Below are 20,667 nucleotides of genomic sequence, written 5' to 3' on the forward strand. Positions count from 1 at the left end.
TTGTGAAGTCTCTCACTTTTTTTTTTTTTTGTGATCCACTCCAAGTTTATACCTTACAAGGACGAAGCAAAAATCCTTTACTTGGTGCGAACTCAGAATCAGTCATTTTATCTCTTAGATAATCCTATTCTTCAGGGCAAGTTCTGGCTTTTAGCTCCTTTTCCCCCGCTTTCTTTTTCTTTCGTTCTATACTTTTTGTTGTTCTTGGCAGTGGTTTAGGGAGGGAAGTCAAAGTCCCTTAGACCACTTGCTAAAAATTGTGAACAGTGTCACGAACGAGTAGAAACAGAAAACGGGAGACTTCAAAGAAAATAACACGCACTCACAAACCCCCAGAGGGAAAAACAACATAACAAGCACACCTAAACTTCGCAGTTTCAGTACATCCGCAAAGAGGGGAGAAGTGCCGGGCCTCCGCCCTCCCGGCCCGCAGGTGGCTCGTGGCGAGCGCCGCAGACAATGGCCAGGATGCGCCCTGCCTGCGTCGCCAGTTTGCTGTGTCTGCCCCTGCCCAGAAAGGAAAAAAAAAAAAAAAACAGTCTATCTCGAAAGAATAACAGGAGGAAAGAGAAGCGTGCGTTAGGCTTCGGAGGAATCATCCCCCCTCCAAAGCCTCTTCTCTATCCGATCCCCATCGCGGTCCAAAAATGAACCTGCCACCCAATCAAGTTCCTGCGCAAGTTCTTTTTCTTTCTCGCAGCCCCTCCACCTGCCGGGGCTGTGCTCCGCGTACCCCAGGCTTCCCTCCGGCGACCCCCCGCGGGCTGCAGCAAAAATGGGGCGCTTCGGCTGGGCGGGGGCGGGCGGCTGCCGCGGATCCGGCCGGCTACCGCTGCAGCTTGGTGGCCTCCGATTGGCCACGACGCGGGCGGGTAGGCTCAGCGGAGGAGGGAGGCGGGGGCGAGGGCGGCGGCGGCGGCGGCGGCTGGAGGCAATACGAGCTGGGAGCGGGCAGCGCGCGGGGCGGGCGAGCGCGGGGACAGCGGCGGCGGCTCGCCCTGATCGCGCTCGCGGAGGCCGAGCGAGGCGCGCGGGCGGCGGCAGCGACGCGGGGGTGGGGCGGCGCGCGCGAGTGAGCGGCGCGGGCCGAGAACCGGCGCGCGGGCAGCGGGGGCGGCCGCGGCGGCAACTGCGCGGGACGGAGCCGCGGCGGGAGCGGCCGCGCCGGCCCCTGGCCTCATCCCCGCGCGGCCGAGGCCGGAGAACAGTCTCCAACTCTCCGGGGGGAGCGGCAAGGGGCGCCAAGAAGCGGACCTCCGCCCCCACGCAGCGGAGGCGCCGGGCGGCGGGACTGCTGCCCTTTGTGGGCGCAGCGCGCACGGCCCCGAGCGCCCTCCCCGCGGCGCTCTCGCCGGCGTCTTCGTCGTGCCCGGCGGCCCTAGAGAGGGGACCCGGAGGAAGCAAAACCCCGAGCCCGAAACCTCGCGTTGCGGAGCTCCTGGGGCGCTCCCGCCGCTCCGCTTGCACCTCCGCATCTTCCACCGGCCAAGGTCCCCGTCGCCTGCATCCCTCCTGGCTTCGCAGTGCTTGGGGCCGAAACAGAGCAGCCTGCGCTGCCACCGCGGCCACACACTCACACACGCACACACACGCACACACTCACACCCTCACGCGCACGCCCGCCTTCTCCCCCGCCCCCTCCCCAGCTCCTTGATCTCGGTCTGTTTTATTACTCGTGGTGCGAGTCCCGCGGACTCCGCGGCCCGCTATTTGTCATCAGCTCGCTCTCCATTGGCGGGGAGCGCGGAGCAGCGGAGAAGGGGGTGGGGAGGGGAGGGAAGGGAAGGGGGTGGAAACTGCCTGGAGCCGTCTCTCCGCGCCGCTGTTGGTGCTGCCGCTGCCGCCGCCTCCGGCTCCTCGCTCGGCCCCTCTCCGCCTCCATGTGCCGGATAGTGGGAGCGCCGCGGACCCTGCTGCCGCTGCTGGCGGCCCTGCTTCAGGTACGCGGCGGTCCCCGCGGGCCGGGCCGCGGGCGGGGTGGGGCGGGCGGCGCCGGGTCCCTTTGTTCCCCGCGCCGCTGCGGGGCCGGGCTGCGCACCCGGGAAGGGAGGTGCCGCACCGCGCGGCCGGGAGCTGCGCAGACACGAGGCAGGGGCCGGGCGCCGGAGCAGGGCGCCCGGGGCCAGCCGGTCTCCCGCGCCTCTCTTGGCGGGTGCCCAAAGGGGCTGATCACGGTCTCCCCACTGCCCCTGCGGGGGTCCAGCCAGCTCCCGGGGGGGTGTCTCTAGGCAGCAGAAGGGTGAGCTACGCTAGCACTCCGGTTTTGCAGTTTTCTATGCTTCTCACCCCTCGCGTAGCACTTTGCTCCAATTTTTTTGTTTATTTCTGCAGAGATGGGTCTCGAGTTTGCAGTCGGAATTCTCACTCTGGTATCTTAGTTACGGGACTTGCCTCCACCCCACCTCACCCTGGCACCCGCGCGGCTCCCGGCGCCCGAGGGCTCCAGTGTCCTATTGTCTTTATCCTAGCGTCGAATTGCTGCCTATTTCTGTTTTCCTGCCCTCGCAATTTTCTCTGTCGGTCCTACCTGAAAAGAAAACCACGCTCCCTTGCCCAGACGAGTCTACGCGGGCCCGCGCCTCCGCACCCAGACCCTGGCCCCGCACGCCCCTTATCCCGCCGGGCAGGGAGAAGTTCCGTTACTCGGCTATTTTTCCCCTTCCTCTGTCCGGCTGCCTCTACCCTGCGTGCGTCCTGGGGGCGCCTTGACCGGGAGCCTCCGCACTTTTCACGCCTTCGGGAGAGCGCCAGACAGCCTATCCCTGGGACCGGTACCGGGAGGCTCCTCAGCGGCGGGAAGCACCTGCTCCAGGCAGGTCTCAGCCTCCCTCCCCACTCCGCGCGGGTCCCCAGCCCGGCCGAGCGTCCAACTTTCCCGCGGCGGCCGGCCAGAGGATGCCCCGAGGCCCCTCCTAGCCCGCCAGCGGGGTCTGGCGAAGGGAAGCCGCGCGCCGCGGCCGAGACCCCCCGCGCTGGGCGGGGTCCGGCTGGGGGTCCCGCTTCTGCCGCCGCGGGCGGTGGGGGCCCGCCGTGGCTGCGGGAGAGCGGCGTGTCCGCCCTCACGGCCTGAAGGGGTCTCGGGGGCGGGGGGGGGGGGAGTCCCCCCCAGGGGGCCACCAGCGCACCGCCGGCGGCTGGGGGTGGCCGGCCGGCGACTGCTCCAAAAAGTGCGGGCGCGGTTCGGAAGTGCGGCGGCGACCGGGGCAGGGACAGATGGTGCGGATCGCCCCCCTCCGTGGTCATCACGGGTCAGGGCCTGGCGCGCTCCGGCCACGGGCGCCGGGGGCTGGACCGGACTGGCGCCCGCGGTCTCGCGCGCTCCCTCCCGCCGCCCCCTAGAGGGGTGTGGGCCGCGCCGAGCCCTGTCCATGGTGCGCCCGTTCCGCGCTCGCCTCCCCCGGGTCGCGCTCGCCTACTCTCAGGCTCTCTCCCCCACACTGGCTCGCGGGCCGCCCTGGTCCCGCCGTCCCTTTCTCCTTTCTTGGGTTTCTCCTTTTGTTCTTTTCTCTCCTGCTGGTCTCTTTCTCTTTCCCCTTCCCCCATTCGCCAGTCCGCCCCCCTCGGCTCTCTGCAGACGCTGGGGTTTCAGAACTGTTCCACTGGACATTTTTGGCCTCTGCACTTTTGGGGAGTGGATGGAATTTCTTCTAACTTGGGGGAGGAGACCTGCCAGTCACTTGCTAACAAAAGTACCTCCTGTTATAAAACCGCCCTTTATTCTTGGAGCGCACACTCCTCCTTCTTTCACCTCCTGTCAGTTCATTTATTGTTTCTTCTTTTAAAAAGGGGTTTATTGAAGAGGTTAGGCTGAAGGGGAGGAAGGAAAAAAAGTGCTACTTCAAGTGTTTGAAGTGAAGGGGAAAACAAGATAAACTTAAGAATCATCCCAGACATAAGATTTAAAAAACAAATACGTCGTAGGTTAGAAAAATCTTTGTTTTAAAAAACATGTTGTTTTGGACATCATAGCGTGGTCTTACTTATTTATAGGCAATTTATAGTAAATCCTAAGAGTCCAGCTCTGGATGGTATGCTGACTAACTTTTTGATTTGAAAGTAAGTTTTAATTGAATACTGTGCAGTGAAGTTAGGATAGGAGGAGACGTTTCTTGGTCACTAATAACATGGGACTAATCTGTGTACCATGAAACAATCTCATTTCCTCTTTGAGTCATCTGCTTTGAAACCAGGTGTGGATTTTGTAGGCCATTTTCTTTCTTTTTTAAGCATAAAATATACATATACATATATATATATATATATATATATATATATATATATAATTTGTAAACGTCAAATTGTGCACTTCCCTTTTCTGTTGTATGTTCTTTCTCAGTTTCTTACAGGCCAACCCGAGGTTGACTTTCAAAAACTTCGAAGAAAGGGGAGATTAAAACTTTGTCATCAAGTTATTTGGGTAATTCATGGGTATGAGTCAAGCAATAACACTGAGTGATTTACAAGGTCATTAGAAGTGGAAGCAGAGCAGTTCATGCATCATGAGTTGTAGGGTTAAATGTGCTGTGTGGATTGTACACACCAAGATTGGAAATGACTTTCTGCTCATGGTCTGCTTTACACACTGGAATAACATAGATCTATCTGCAATGTGAAAATGGCCCCTCTGCACTCTGCAGTCATCTGCTTTTTAGAACTCTAGCTTTTCTTTTTAAGCTTCAAGCCAGACTAAGGAGTCAAAGAGTTTTAGAAAAAAGAATGAGTAAGTTATCAGTTTAGATACTGAGCTGCCTTATTTTTTCAGACCAGTTAAAGAAGAAGAATTAAATATTCAAAAGGACTTTATGCCTTTAATTAACCGAAGTGTTCTTTGTTTTACTTGGAACACTTTTTTTTTTTTTCACTTTAAGAGAATCTTTACTAGTTGAGTTATTCTGTTACCTAGATTTACATAATTCTAGTCAATTTTGCATATTATGATATTCAGCTTTTAAGATTTTCTCTATTCTTGCTCATTTTAGCTTGAGGCATTAGCATTGTCCTCTAAAAAAGAAAAAAAGCAGAATTTGAGCATTAAACTTCACTGATCAAGGGATATCACAAAGTTATGACAAGCTTTCCTTTCATACAAGTGACTTTCAAATCCTTAAATAGATTTATCATCAGGGAAAAAAGATCAATTATACTTTTACTACCCATCCAGTCATGAATAGGTTAGAAGCCTGCTTTGTTTTTCTGGTTCTCATTTTAACTGCATAGCTCCATTATTCTATTTTAAATACACTTGAATGGGTTATGAAACATCAAAGACATCACCTTACGTTTCACAAATATTTTAGATTCTTAGTCTTATCACATAGATTTCTGCTTTCAATGCTGAATGAGGACCTATGAAAAAAGATGCACAAACCATATGTGATTTTTCTCATATTAGGTATGGACTTTCATGGCATTAATTTCAATACATAAAATGTGGGGGGAAAAAAAAGGCTTTGTTTTAGACTGGAAAATCTAGGATACCACAGTCATTTTAAAAATAAAACATATATGTATTCTCTATGTTTATTTGAATTTCAAGTTCCTTTGAAAGTAAGAATTAACTTAGCTGGTATTCACAGTTTCTTCTCCTTATGTGTATCTTTGCCCTTTTAAAAACTGGCATGTGGTCATTACTAACAGGTGGTGGTGGTGTTTAGTCGTTAAGCTGTGTCCAGCTCTTTTGCCACCCCATTAACTGTAGCCTGCCAGGCTCCTCTTGTCCATGGAGTTTTCCAGGCAAGAATACTGGAGTGGGTTGCCATTTCCTTCTCCAGGGGATCTTCCCGACCCAGGGATCGAACCCAGGTCTCCCGCATTGCAGGCAGATGTAGTGCACTGCAAATGCATTAAATGCAATTTGAAAAACAATTAGTGTGTCCTAAAATATTATAAGCATGTCTTAAAATGACATAAATATACACCCAAATTAAAATTACATATGATTTTTTAGGCCTTAATTGTAAGTTTAGAATTTTACTTGCAGAGTATAGTGTCATACTTTTATCAAAGTCTGCCCTGGTCTTCTAAAAGTTTGGACTGAGATTTTAAGGGGAAAGTCTTCTTAGATAGTTTGTATTTTTTACATGTAGAGATTCAATTCTATTTGAAACAGATTTTTGGTGACAGTGTGTTGCACCAAACTGTCCTTAACTTCCGTTTTCATTAAAAATCTTCAATTCTTAAATCTGTTGTGCCTCATTAAGCTTTAGGGTTATTAATCGGGAAATGTCAAGACTTAAACCAACAGTTAATCTTGCTTTAAAATGCCTTTTAAAGAAATCTTAAGTAACTCGAATCCTCATCCTGTTTTCAAAGGGGTAGTCTCAAGTTAGAAGAGTGATTTTAAAGAAAAATCAGCTGTTATTTAAGAAATGTAGTGTTTGTATCTACTTTCTATGGCTTAGCTTAAGTTAACATTCAAATTTGCTCTTTTGGCTCAAATACAAGAATTAATCAAGTTTAAGCACTGCACAGACTTGTGGTGAATTTTATCCATCCGATAGGATAGATTTGGAATTTAGATTTTGTTATTTGAGTAATTATTTCACATCTGCCATGAGTACACCTTCTAGAATCTGTTTTCGAGTTGGGTTTAGAACTGTAAGTTGAAACATAATTTGTACCAACAAATCATTATGCCTCCCATTTCTGTTTGTTTTCTTCTACAAACTTACTTTTGTTTGAATTTTTCAGTTAATTTGAGCGGATGCTAGTCTTTGTGTATTTAACTAAATGTAGATAAGTTTTAAATTAAACAAACCTATTCATGCCAGGGAGGAGGAAGATACAGATAAATATTGTAGTAAAAGCTACATCTTCCACACATATAAAGTGATGAGTTTAAAGCAGGCAGAAGGCGAATTCAGGATCTAAATGGGACCTTTTGAAAAATTTGAACTTAAAGATTATGATTTTGTTACAATCCAGTTTTTAAGCTCTATTTTCGGTTGTGCGTGAATAGAGCTCAGTTCTTCCTTGTTACTCTCTTTAGGACCCAGTGCACTTCTTGTCTGAGCTTCCAACTGTATTTTACAGCACCCAGGCTCTTGGGTTGCATGTATATACACACAGTGTACATGTTGAGAACTGCTATCCACGTACATGTCCCCTGCAACATTTACCACAGTTTGGCATGAACTATCAACTGATAGTTAATTGATAACTGTGTGTGTGTGTCATCCAAGGTGATTTGGGCACCGAGAGTAAATAATACCTTTGTTCTGGGCAAGTGAACTGCCCTGACTTAGTGTCAAGGGCAAGAGCAAGGGTCAAGGGCAGGAAGCCTGAGGTTCTAATCTGGTCCAGATGTAGTTTAGTCTCTTAAACTCTGCTGACCTCATTTTCCTCAATAATAAAACCATAGGCCTGCTTGGATTAGCTGATCTCTAAGGGACTGTCTGGTTCTGTGACTCTTGGGGCTGCTTAAAATATCCCAAAATGATTCCTTTTCAAAGACTTTGGAATGACTTTAATTTTTAACCTGAAATGCAGGGATTTTCAGGTACTCAGAGGACTGAGTATGATTTTTGAGGACTGTTGACAATAGTTTATTATATGTGATAATACATCATTCAGCACTCAGAATATAGCCCTTTTGGATGACCCTAGAGATTATCATATTAAGTGAAGTAAGTCAGAGAAAAATGTCATATGATACCTCTTATATGTGGAATCTAACAAAATAATACAAATGAACTTATTTACACAGCAGAAATAGACGCACATCGAAAGTACACTTACAGTTGTGAAAGGGGAAAGGGGTGAGGGATAAATTAGGAGTTTGGGATTAAGAGAGAACACACTACTATATATAAAACAGATAAACAACAAGGACCTATTAGTAGACCTATCTCTACTGATGGACTTCCCTATATAGCACAGGGAACTATATTCAATATCTTATAATAAGAATCTGAAAAAGAACATGTGTACCTATATGTACATATGTTTAACTGAATCACTTTGCTCTACAGCTAAAACTTAACACTTCGTAAATTAAAAAAAAAAATACTATTTTAAAAAAGAATATGATGCCTTGACCTAGCAAGTTCTTCTGTAATCATTTTTACAGATATGTTTGTATTCATGATATATATGTGATATTTACAAATATAGGTATATGCATTGAGGCACTGTTTATAATTGCAAAAGATCAGATTAGATGACCTCTGAAAGTCCATCAGTAGAGACTGATTTAATAAATTATGGAGTAATATGCAGTCAGATTTGAGATCCTCTGGTTCCAGTCAAGAAAATTATTGTTAAGCGGCCTAATGTTTTTGGCATACTCAGGTACTTAGGAAAGCTTCAGGTTAGGACCACCGAAATAATCAGTGGGATTCCAGGGCCTCTGAATGAAGAAGAGTTGGATGTAGACTACAGATAGAAGCTATCGCTGAATAGAAAATTAAGCAGAGTAGAAATAAGATGAAGATGACCTTCGAGAACATCCTAAAGTTGAGTTGAGAACAGCCTGTAGTAGGTTGAGCTTATAAGTAAATTCAAGAAAGATTGGCTAAGTATAATGTGTAATTATGTAATAGTTTCCATGTTGTATCATGAAGTGACCACACTATGCTGAGTTAACCACCTGAGAGATTATACTAGCTGGTTAACCCATTATGATATTTCTTCCATTCTCTTGACTGAATATTTAATTTTTCATCTGTTCTAATAGTGAAAAAGTCATCTAAAGTAGACTTTACCTAGGACCTAGAACTTGAGATTCAGAAAAACATTTAGTGTTAGAGTCGGATGTTTTGGTCTACACTCTTGAGTAAGGAAGCTATTGAACTTGGGTTTTTCCCAAGTAGCATTGGGAGAATTAGTGGGGTTTTAAAACAGCTTGAATCATTTAAAAGGAGGTGCTATTATAAATACAATATGGCATTCATAATCAAGTGACTTGGAGAACTGTTTGATCCATGATCCATTCTTAGATTTTCTTTTACAAAATATACCCGCCTATGCCAAAAATAATAGGCAGTAATAGTGCACTTCTATACTACTATATATTATAATTTTAGTTTTGTTTTTATGTTAATTTAAAAAATTAACTTGACCATAGCATGTTTATGTATAATCATATATTTTTATGGTTGTAGTTTTAATATTTGCTTTTGTGTTTTTTAAAAAATTACACTTGATCATCATCATTTAAAACTTTTATATGGAGTTTCCATACTACCATGCTAATAGATAATTTAATGTTTTGTTGGATTAAAGAATTAGTAAAAAAGAAAAAATTAAAGGATCATAGTTTGGAATCTTTGTTCCAGAAATTATTGGAACTGAAAATGTGAAATGACTCTTCTTTCCTTATTATTAAAATAAGTTTTGAATTTATTCAATGTTCTTCTGTTGCTTTAGTGTTGAAATTTGTAAAAGTTTGGAAAAGGGAAATCTGAATTGTAGGGACAGGAAATAGTTTAATGGTTGTCTGGGGCTGGACATTGAGACAAGAGATTGGTTACAAAGGGGCAGGAGGTAATTTGGGGGGGGTGACAGAAGTGTTCTAGATTTTGATGGTGGTGGTTTGATGAATGTATATGTTTTGAAACTTTTTGAACTGTACTCTTAAAATGGGTGCATTTTTATTGTATGTAAATTATACCACAGTAAAATTGGTTAAAAAATAAATGATGATTCACACATTAAAAAAAAAAAGTATCTAAATTCATATTATTACTTCCAGTAAGGATTCTAAGAAATGCCTTTTCAGTGTTTTATTTTTTTTCCCCAATATTCAATTTTAAGACTTTTAACAGTTTATTTTTAGTAATAATCAGTAGGTCATTCATATAACTCAAAAGAGCACATACACCAAATAAAACTATTTGAAACTTCAGATAATTTGCCGCCATCTCTTCAAATCTTTTTTTTTTTCAAAGCAATGTCTGGTATAATAATACTAAACCTTAAAAAAATAATAATACTAACCTTAAAGATGAAATATTTTTAATTTCAGGGAAGAAACTAATAAATTACCTTAGTTAATTATTTCCATAACCTTGTGACATAGGTGGTTTTATTCCCATTTTATAGAGATGATGAAAGAGAAAGTCAGACAGTCTGAGTATTTATTGTGAGAACCCTGAGTGGAACGATATCTCTTTGTAGCAGAGTTAAACCTGTCTACAAAGCCCATGGTTTTCTCCTTCCACCGGGCTGGGATGCTATTAATCTGATATTCAGGGAACAAATACCACAGTAGAAGGAAATTTCAGTTCCTCACTACTGAGTTTATAAGATTTTTGCAAAGTAGTTAACTTTTGAGTTTCATTCTTTAATTTTGACCTTAAATATTTTGATTTATTTTGACATCTGAAACCAAAATTTAATACTTGGTTAGGATTTTCATTATATATATACTTCTTTTTTTTCCTTAGAGAAAGAATAAAAAATAATCCCAGGTAAATGATTCCTAAATAGTTTCATGATGTTCTTCAAATTGTCTTGATCAACAAATAATGTGTTGATAAGTACTCAAAAAATAATTTTTGAATGAATTTTGGAATTTAAAATGCTTTGTAAGAGCCACAAAAACCTCACTCAGCCCACATTTTTTGTTGTCTGGGGTTTTTTTGTGTGCGTTGTTTTTTTTTGAAACTGTGTCTGTTCAGTGTTCTTTTCTTTATAAAAGTACATTCAAGAGATTCAATCATTAAGTATTAAAATATTTTAATGTTTCATGGCAGGTTTTCCATGTTTGAATAGTTTGAATTACCTTTTCTCCCATAAATGAAATTAGTTGGCGTCTTTTAAAAATATAGATACCCACACCTACAACAAGTTTATGGGATTGTTTTGTGGGGTTACTGAGTACACACTGATTTGTTTGCTGCCCAGAAAGCCTGGAGCTGTTTTTTTTTTTTTTGTAACTTGACCTATTGTTGTTGGGTGGATACACTTGGCTTGACTGTAATTGCAAACTAAATGTCTCTTAGTTGGGTCGGAGAGCTGTTAAAGCAAAACTCTGAAATAAATGACTTAGAAAAAACATTAAATTTATTAAGTTTGAAGAATATGATTTAATCCCTCTGTTTAACACAAATGTTTAATAAACCAGAGGCTGTGACCACTTTAATTTTTTTTTTTCTTTCCTTGCCTTAATTGGTTAACACAACAGGTCAAAGTCTGCAGTTCATCCTTTATGGCTTTCCGGTCCAGGAAGTAAAGGAAAGTGTTTTGTGCAACCAAAATATTAGGCTTTCACGGCTCCTTTGGTACCAACAAGAGCATCTCCAAGATTAGGTTCTCATGTCTTCTCATATTTCAGGGAATTCAGAATTTAAATTTCACACACTCACACTCAACCTTCGTGGAAATAACAGATGTATATGGGACCATGCTGAGTGTTCATTAATTGATCACAGTTTTGAATCAGTGCTCAGTCAAGACACAGCATTTCCAGCATCCCAGGGACACCCTCTTCAATTTTAACCATCCCTTCAGTGGCAACTATATGTTGTTGTCCAGTCACTGAGTTGTGTCTGGCTCTTTGTGACCCCATGGACTGCAGCACACCAGGCTTCCCTGTCCTTCACTATCTCCCAGAGTTTGCACAAATTCATGTCCATAGAGCCAGTGATGCCATCCAACTTGACTTCTAATAGCAGAGATCAGCTTAGCTTATTCCCATACTTTATGAAGTCATCCACTATATACTGTTTTGTACTTTTCACCCAATTTGTAGAATTGTCTGTGTATGTGTGTCATGTCTTTTTTAATAGCCACAAGGTTAGGAAAGGCTTCTGGGTGCTATGGAAGTATCTGGGAGGTTGAGGAAGGTGAAAACTGATTTAAAAACAACAATAAAACAGGCCATTTCATTGCAACTAAAGGTCACTTGAGTTTATAGTGTTTGTGGTGTCAAACCATGAAAAAACTTTTGTGGATTTTCCTATCTAGATATCTTCTCCTGTAGTTCTGGTAAATTGGCAATGCTGCTTCAGCCAAAAGCTGAAGACCTTTGGAATTTAGTAATTACACCTTTTCTTGCCCTTCCCTTTTTATCATAAGGAAGGTCTAGAGAAACACTCAGTATCTTTTTGACTTGAAGTCTTCATGCAGAAGGTTTGGGTGTTAAGATTAATCTTTGCAGCAATGCTTCTTAATACTCTGAGCTTCCTAGTGACCCACTTCTCAAGGAGGCCCTACCCAGATTTATTTTTACATAAAAAAGCATCACTACGAACAAAGCTACTGGAGGTGATGGAATTCCAGTTGAGCTATTTCAAATCCTAAAAGATGATGCTGTGAAAGTGCTGCACTCAATATATGCCAGCAAATGTGGAAAACTCAGCAGTGGCCACAGGACTGGAAAAGGTCAGTTTTCATTCCAATCCCTAAGAAAGGCAATACCAAAGAATGCTCAAACTACCGCACAATTGTACTCATCTCCCATGCTAGTAAAGTAATGCTCAAAATTCTCCAAGCCAGGCTTCAGCAATATGTGAACCGTGAACTTCCAGATGTTCAAGCTGGTTTTAGAAAAGGCAGAGGAACCAGAGATCAAATTGCCAACATCCACTGGATCATCGAAAAAGCAAGAGAGTTCCAGAAAAACATCTATTTCTGCTTTATTGGCTATGCCAAAGCCTTTGACTGTGTGGATCACAATAAACTGTGGAAAATTCTTCAAGAGATGGGAATACCAGACCACCTGACCTGCCTCTTGAGAAAGCTATATGCAGGTCAGGAAGCAACAGTTAGAACTGGACATGGAACAGCAGACTGGTTCCAAATAGGAAAAGGAGTAGGTCAAGGCTGTATATTGTCACCCTGCTTATTTAACTTATATGCAGAGTACATCATGAGAAACACTGGGCTGGGCTGGAAGAAGCACAAGCTGGAGTCAAGATTGCCAGGAGAAATATCAATAACCTCAGATATGCAGATGACACCACCCTTATGGCAGAAAGTGAAGAGGAACTAAAAAGCCTCTTGATGAAAGTGAAAGAGCAGAGTGAAAAAGTTGCCTTAAAGCTCAACATTCAGAAAACTAAGATCATGGCATCTGGTCCCATCACTTCATGGAAAATAGATGGGGAAACAGTGGAAACAGCGTCAGACTTTATTTTTTGGGGCTCCAAAATCACTGAAAATGGTGATTGCAGCCATGAAATTAAAAGACGCTTACTCCTTGTAAGGAAAATTATGACCAACCTAGATAGTATATTAAAAAGCAGAGACATTACTTTGCCAACAAAGGTCCATCTAGTCAAGGCTGTGGTTTTTCCAGTGTTTGTGTATGGATGTGAGAGTTGGACTATGAAGAAAGCTGAGCGCCCAAGAATTGATGCTTTTGAGCTGTGGTGTTGGAGAAGACTCTTGAGAGTCCCTTGGACTGCAAGGAGATCCAACCAGTCCATCCTAAAGGAGATCAGTCCTAAATATTCATTGGAAGGACTGATGCTGAAGCTGAAACTCCAAAACTTTGGCCACCTCATGCGAAGAATTGACTCATTTGAAAAGACTCATGTTGGGAGGGATTGGGGGCAGGAGGAGAAGGGGACGACAGAGGATGAGATGGTTGAATGGCATCACCGACTTAATGGACATGAGTTTGAGTAAACTCTGGGAGTTGGTGATGGACAGGGAGGCCTGATGTGCTGCGATTCATGGGGTCACAAAGAGTCGGACACGACTGAGCGACTGAACTGAACTGAAAAAAGTTTCAATTGGGGGTTACAATACCACAAACTGGTAGTTTTCCAGAAGGTTGGTGCATCTTTGGGTATAGTTGATCCTCTTCTGTTTTTGCGTAGCCTTTTTCAAGATCTGAGAGGTTGCCATGAAGGATACAGAGCTCCAGACTTGTCCCAAGTTCCTTCTTTCTGGAGACCTTTCCTCTCTGTGTATAATACTTGTTGAGTAGACCTAGAATCTAGGTGGAGGAGTCCACACATAAGGATGAGGACTAAAGGATCCACATCCAGAAGTAATGGCCCAGCAGGGTTTGTTTGCTTCAAGGCAGCTCTAATTTATTTATGTTTGTACACGAGTGGACTTTGCGCTTCCCAGGTGACACAGTGGTAAAGAATCCTCCTGCCAATACTGGAGATGAAAGAGATGCAGATTGGATCTCTGAGTCAGGAAGATTCTCTGGAGAAGGAAACGGTGACCCACTCCAGTATTCTTGCCTCAGAAATCCCACAGACCAGAGGAGCCTGGTGGGTTACAGTCCATTGGATTGCAGAGTTGGACACAACTGAGCGACCAAGGACACACACACACACACATACACATATATGAGTGTGTGTTTATTTTTCCATGTTTAAAAAGATTGTACCCTTTGTATGACTTTAGCTTATTGATACCTCTTTGGTATTTCACTTGTGTTTAACCCTTGCACACAATTTTCTACCATAAAAGCAGTTGTATACATATAGTGTTTATGGTTTCAGCATTAAATTTTATTTACAGTTCTTTTTTGTTTGATGGATAGCTAAGAACATTTGGGGAGACTAGCATAGCCATTAATTTAATTTTCCACTCGATTCATAGCTGACTACCTTGTAAGTGAAACTGAATTAAATCTATGATTTGGTTTATGGTCTTCCCCTTTATTAGAGGCTGTCTTGATGGAATTTTGTTTAAAAGGGAGATAGTGGTATATTTGAATGTAGACAACAATGGATTATGTATGGATGGCATATAACATTTTATGGCCTAGAGTAAAAGAATTTTGGAAAACAGTGAGATTACTTTCTCTAGTGTTTTTGTGTATGTAATGGATTTGTCAAGAATTGTTCAGTTTCTGGTATCTTATTTACTGGTTCTTCATAATTAAAATATGTTGGTGGCACAGTGATAAAGGATGCACATGCCAGTGCAGGAGAACCTGGTTTGATCCCTGGGTCAAGAAGATCCTCTGGACGAGAAAAGGGCAACCCACTCCAGTATTCTTGGCTGGAGAATCCCCATGGACAGAGGAGCATGATAGGGTACAGTCCATAGGGTTGGAGACTTGGACATGACTGAGCAACTGACCACACATACCATGTATATGCTATGTATATATTAGTACAAGTTACATGTAATATGTATTATATATTATATGATGATGTATTATATAGTAAATCATGTATATAATAAGTCATATACATAATATATACTAATGTATTATTATTCATATATATATATATGATACATATATAATATATATATATTGTGTGTGTGTGTTTCTGGAATATTACTCTGGTGGTTGTGTCAAGATAGAAATTGAGCCAGTCCACCTACAAACACAGTCTTCTCAATCCTCGTCCTGTATCAAATTGTACTTACCACTTTATGTTTTTTTTTTTTTTTGCACCACCTGGGAAGCCCCCCTTGGTACAATAAATGGCAATAAATACTTAATCAATGAATGAAATAATGAGGATGTCAGGAGGTGCTGGCTAGACTGCCCCCAACACCTTCATGGGGTGGTGTGGCAGGTGTGATCTTTTTTTTTTTTTAATTAATTTATTTATTTTTATTAGTTGGAGGCTAATTACTTTACAATATTAAAGTGCGTTTTGTCATACATTGACATGAATCAGCCATGGATTTACATGTATTCCCCATCCCGATCCCCCCTCCTACCTCCCTCTCTACCCGATCCCTCTGGGTCTTCCCAGTGCACCAGGCCCGAGCACTTGTCTCATGCATCCAGCCTGGGCTGGTGATCTGTTTCACCATAGATAATATACATGTTTCGATGCTGTTCTCTTGAAACATCCCACCCTCGCCTTCTCCCACAGAGTCCAAAAGTCTGTTCTGTACATCTGTGTCTCTTTTTCTGTTTTGCATGTAGGGTTATCATTACCATCTTATAAAATTCCATATACATGCATTAGTATACTCTATTGGTCTTTATCTTTCTGGCTTACTTCACTCTGTATAATGGGCTCCAGTTTCATCCATCTCATTAGAACTGATTCAAATAAATTCTTTTTAATGGCTGAGTAATATTCCATGGTGTATATGTACCACAGCTTCCTTATCCATTCGTCTGCTGATGGGCATCTAGGTTGCTTCCATGTCTTGGCAATTATAAAGAGTGCTGCGATGAACATTAGGGTGCATGTGTCTCTTTCAGATCTGGTTTCCTTGGTGTGTATGCCCAGGAGTGGTATTGCTGGGTCATACGGCAGTTCTATTTCCAGTTTTTTAAGGAATCTCCACACTATTCTCCATAGCGGTTGTACTAGTTTGCATTCCCACCAACAGTGTAGGAGGGTTCCCTTTTCTCCACACCCTCTCCAGCATTTATTGCTTGTAGACTTTTGGATAGCAGCCATCCTGACTGGCGTGTAATGGTACCTCATTGTGGTTTGATTTGCATTTCTCTGATAATGATTGATGTTGAGCATCTTTTCATGTGTTTGTTAGCCATCTGTATGTCTTCTTTGGAGAAATGTCTGTTTAGTTCTTTGGCCCATTTTTTGATTGGGTCATTTATTTTTCTGGAATTGAGCTTCAGGAGTTGCTTGTATATTTTTGAGATTAATCTTTTGTCTGTTGCTTTGCTTGTTATTATTTTCTCCCAATCTGAGGGCTGTCTTTTCACCTTGCTTATCGTTTCCTTTGTAGTGCAAAAGCTTTTAAGTTTCATTAGGTCCCATTTATTTACTTTTGCTTTTATTTCCAATATTCTGGGAGGTGGGTCATAGAGGATCCTGCTGTGATTTATGTCAGAGAGTGTTTTGCCTATGTTCTCCTCTAGGAGTTTTATAGTTTCTGGTCTTACATTTAGATCTTTAATCCATTTTGAGTTTATTTTTGTGTATGGTGTTAGAAAGTGTTCTGGTTTCATTCTTTTACAAGTGGTTGACCAGTTTTCCCAGCACCACTTGTTAAAGAGGTTGTCTTTTTTCCACTGTATATCCTTGCCTCCTTTGTCAAAGATAAGGTGTCCATAGGTTCATGGATTTATCTCTGGACTTTCTATTCTGTTCCATTGATCTATATTTCTGTCTTTGTGCCAGCACCATACTGTCTTGATGACTGTGGCTTTGTAGTAGAGCCTGAAGTCAGGCAGGTTGATTCCTCCAGTTCCATTCTTCTTTCTCAAGATTACTTTGGCTATTCGAGGTTTCTTGTATTTCCATACAAATTGTGAAATTATTTGTTCTAGTTCTGTGAAAAATACCGTTGGAAGCTTAATAGGGATTGCATTGAATCTATAGATTGCTTTGGGTAGTATAGTCATTTTGACAATATTTATTCTTCCTATCCATGAACACAGTATGTTTCTCCATCTGTTTGTGTCCTCTTTGATTTCTTTCATCAGTGTTTTATGGTTTTCTATGTGTAGGTCTTTTGTTTCTTTAGGTAGATATAACCTAAGTATTTTATTCTTTTTGTTGCAATGGTGAATGGTATTGTTTCCTTAATTTCTCTTTATGTTTCCTCATTGTTAGTGTATAGGAATGCAAGGGATTTCTGTGTGTTAATTTTATATCCTGCAACTTTACTATATTCATTGATTAGCTCTAGTAATTTTCTGGAAGAGTCTTTAGGGTTTTCTATGTAGAGGATCATGTCATCTGCAAACAGCGAGAGTTTCACTTCTTCTTTTCCTATCTGGATTCCTTTTACTTCTTTTTCTGCTCTGATTGCTGTGGCCAAAACTTCCAAAACTATGCTGAATAGTAGTGGTGAGAGTGGGCACCCTTGTCTTATTCCTGATTTTAGGGGAAATGCTTTCAATTTTTCACCATTGAGGGTAATGCTTGCTGTGGGTTTGTCATATATAGCTTTTATTATGTTGAGGTATGTTCCTTCTATTCCTGCTTTCTGGAGAGTTTTTTTTTTATCATAAATGGATGTTGAATTTTGTCAAAGGCTTTTTCTGCATCTATTGAGATAATCATATGGTTTTTATCTTTCAGTTTGTTAATGTGGTGTATTACATTGATTGATTTGCGGATATTAAAGAATCCTTGCATTCCTGGGATAAAGCCCACTTGGTCATGGTGTATGATTTTTTTAATATGTTGTTGGATTCTGTTTGCTAGAATTTTGTTAAGGATTTTTGCATCTATGCTCATCAGTGATATTGGCCTGTAGTTTTCTTTTTTTTGTGGCATCTTTGTCTGGTTTTGGAATTAGGGTGATGGTGGCCTCATAGAATGAGTTTGGAATTTTACCTTCTGCAATTTTCTGGAAGAGTTTGAGTAAGATAGGTGTCAGCTCTTCTCTTAATTTTTGGTAGAATTCAGCTGTGAAGCCATCTGGTCCTGGGCTTTTGTTTCCTGGAAGATTTCTGATTACAGTTTCGATTTCCTTGCTTGTGATGGGTCTGTTAAGATCTTCTGTTTCTTTCTGGTTCCGTTTTGGCAAGTTATACTTTTCTATGAATTTGTCCATTTCTTCCAAGTTGTTCATTTTATTGGCATAGAGCTGCTGGTAGTAGTCTCTTATGATCCTTTGTATTTCAGTGTTGTCTGTTGTGATCGCTCCATTTTCATTTCTAATTTTGTTAATTTGGTTCTTCTCCCTTTGTTTCTTAATGAGTCTTGCTAATGGTTTGTCAATTTTGTTTATTTTTTCAAAAAACCAGCTTTTAGCTTTGTTGATTTTTGCTATGGTCTCTTTAGTTTCTTTTGCATTTATTTCTGCCCTAATTTTTAAGATTTCTTTCCTTCTACTAACCCTGGGGTTCTTCATTTCTTCCTTCTCTAGTTGCTTTAGGTGTAGAGTTAGGTTATTTATTTGACTTTTTTCTTGTTTCTTGAGGTAAGCCTGTAATGCTATGAACCTTCCCCTTAGCACTGCTTTTACAGTGTCCCATAGGTTTTGGGTTGTTGTGTTTTCATTTTCATTCATTTCTATGCATATTTTGATTTCTTTTTTGATTTCTTCTATGATTTGTTGGTTATTAAGAAGCGTGTTATTTAGCCTCCATATGTTTGAATTTTTAACAATTTTTTTCCTGTAATTAAGATCTAATCTTACTGCACTGTGGTCAGAAAAGATGACTGGAATGATTTCAGTTTTTTTGAATTTACCAAGACTAGATTTATGGCCCAGTATGTGATCTATTCTGGAGAAGGTTCCGTGTGCACTTGAGAAAAAGGTGAAGTTGATTGTTTTGGGGTGAAATGTCCTATAGATATCAGTTAGGTCTAGCTAGTCCATTGTGTCATTTAAAGTTTGTGTTTCCTTGTTAATTTTCGGTTTAGTTGATCTATCCATAGTTGTGAGTGGGGTATTAAAGTCTCCCACTATTTTTGTGTTACTATTAATGTCCTCTTTCATACTCGTTAGCGTTTGCCGTACATATTGTGGTGCTCCTATGTTGGGTGCATATATATTTATAATTGTTATATCTTCTTCTTGGATTGATCCAAGAAGGATCAATTATGTAGTCCTTCTTTGTCTCTTTTCACAGCCTTTATTTGAAAGTCTATTTTATCTGATATGAGTATTGCGACTCCTGCTTTCTTTTGGTCTCTGTTTGTGTGAAATATTTTTTTCCAGCCCTTCACTTTTAGTCTGTATGTGTCCCTTGTTTTGAGGTGGGTCTCTTGTAGACAGCATATATAGGGGTCTTGTTTTTGTATCCATTCAGCCAGTCTTTGTCTTTTGGTTGGGGCATTCAGCCCATTTACATTTAAGGTAATTATTGATAGGTATGGTCCCGTTGCCATTTTCTTTGTTGTTTTGGGTTCACGTTTATACAACCTTTCTGTGTTTCCTGTCTAGAGAAGATCCTTTAGCATTTGTTGAAGAGCTGGTTTGGTGGTGCTGAATTCTCTCAGCTTTTGCTTGTCTGTAAAGCTTTTGAATTCTCCTTCATATCTGAATGAGATCCTTGCTGGATACAGTAATCTAGGTTGTTGGTTATTCTCTTTCATTACCTTAAGTATGTCCTGCCATTCCCTTCTGGCCTGAAGGGTTTCTATTGATAGATCAGCTGTTATCCTTATGGGAATCCCTTTGTGTGTTATTTGTTGTTTCTCCCTTGCTGCTTTTAATATTTGTTCTTTGTGTTTGATCTTTGTTAATTTGATTAATATGTGTCTTGGGGTGTTTCGCCTTGGGTTTATCCTGTTTGGGACTGTCTGGGTTTCTTGGACTTGGGTGGCTATTTCCTTCCCCATTTTAGGGAAGTTTTCAGCTATTATCTCCTCGAGTATTTTCTCATGGCCTTTCTTTTAGTCTTCTTCTTCTGGGACTCCCATGATTCGAATGTTGGGGCATTTCATATTGTCCCAGAGGTCCCTGAGGTTGTCCTCATTTCTTTTGATTCTTTTTTCTTTTTTCCTCTCTGTTTCATTTATTTCCACCATTTTATCTTCTACCTCACTTATCCTATCTTCTGTCTCCATTATTCTACTCTTGGTTCCCTCCAGAGTGTTTTTGATCTCATTTATTGCATTATTCATTTTTAATTGACTTTTTTATTTCTTCTAGGTCTTTATTAAACATTTCTAGCATCTTTTCAATCTTTGTCTCCAGGCTATTTATCTGCAACTCCATTTTGTTTTCAAGATTTTGGATCATTTTTATTATCGTTATTTTACATTCTTTTTCAGGTAGATTCCATATCTCCTCCTTTTGTTTGCCTTGGTGGCATTTTTCATGCTCCTTTACCTGTTGGGTATTTCTATGCCTTTTCATCTTGTTTAGATTGCTGTGTCTGGAGTGGGCTTTCTGTATTCTGGAGGACTGTGGTTC

General features: G+C 41.6%; 1 protein-coding gene across 1 annotated transcript in view; it reads left to right on the plus strand.

The window, feature by feature from the left end:
• The first annotated feature begins 1,481 nt into the window (after nt 1-1,481).
• Nucleotides 1,482-20,667, plus strand: part of CDH2 (cadherin 2) — a 248,102-nt gene continuing 228,916 nt past the window's right edge. The window contains exon 1 of the mRNA XM_043444109.1: nt 1,482-1,940. Coding sequence (XP_043300044.1) covers nt 1,881-1,940 — 60 coding nt within the window. The 5' untranslated portion in view covers nt 1,482-1,880. The remainder of the gene's footprint in view (nt 1,941-20,667) is intronic.

Source organism: Cervus canadensis, chromosome 23 (genome assembly GCF_019320065.1).
Source record: "Cervus canadensis isolate Bull #8, Minnesota chromosome 23, ASM1932006v1, whole genome shotgun sequence".
In the NCBI taxonomy this organism is placed as follows: Eukaryota; Metazoa; Chordata; class Mammalia; order Artiodactyla; family Cervidae; genus Cervus; species Cervus canadensis.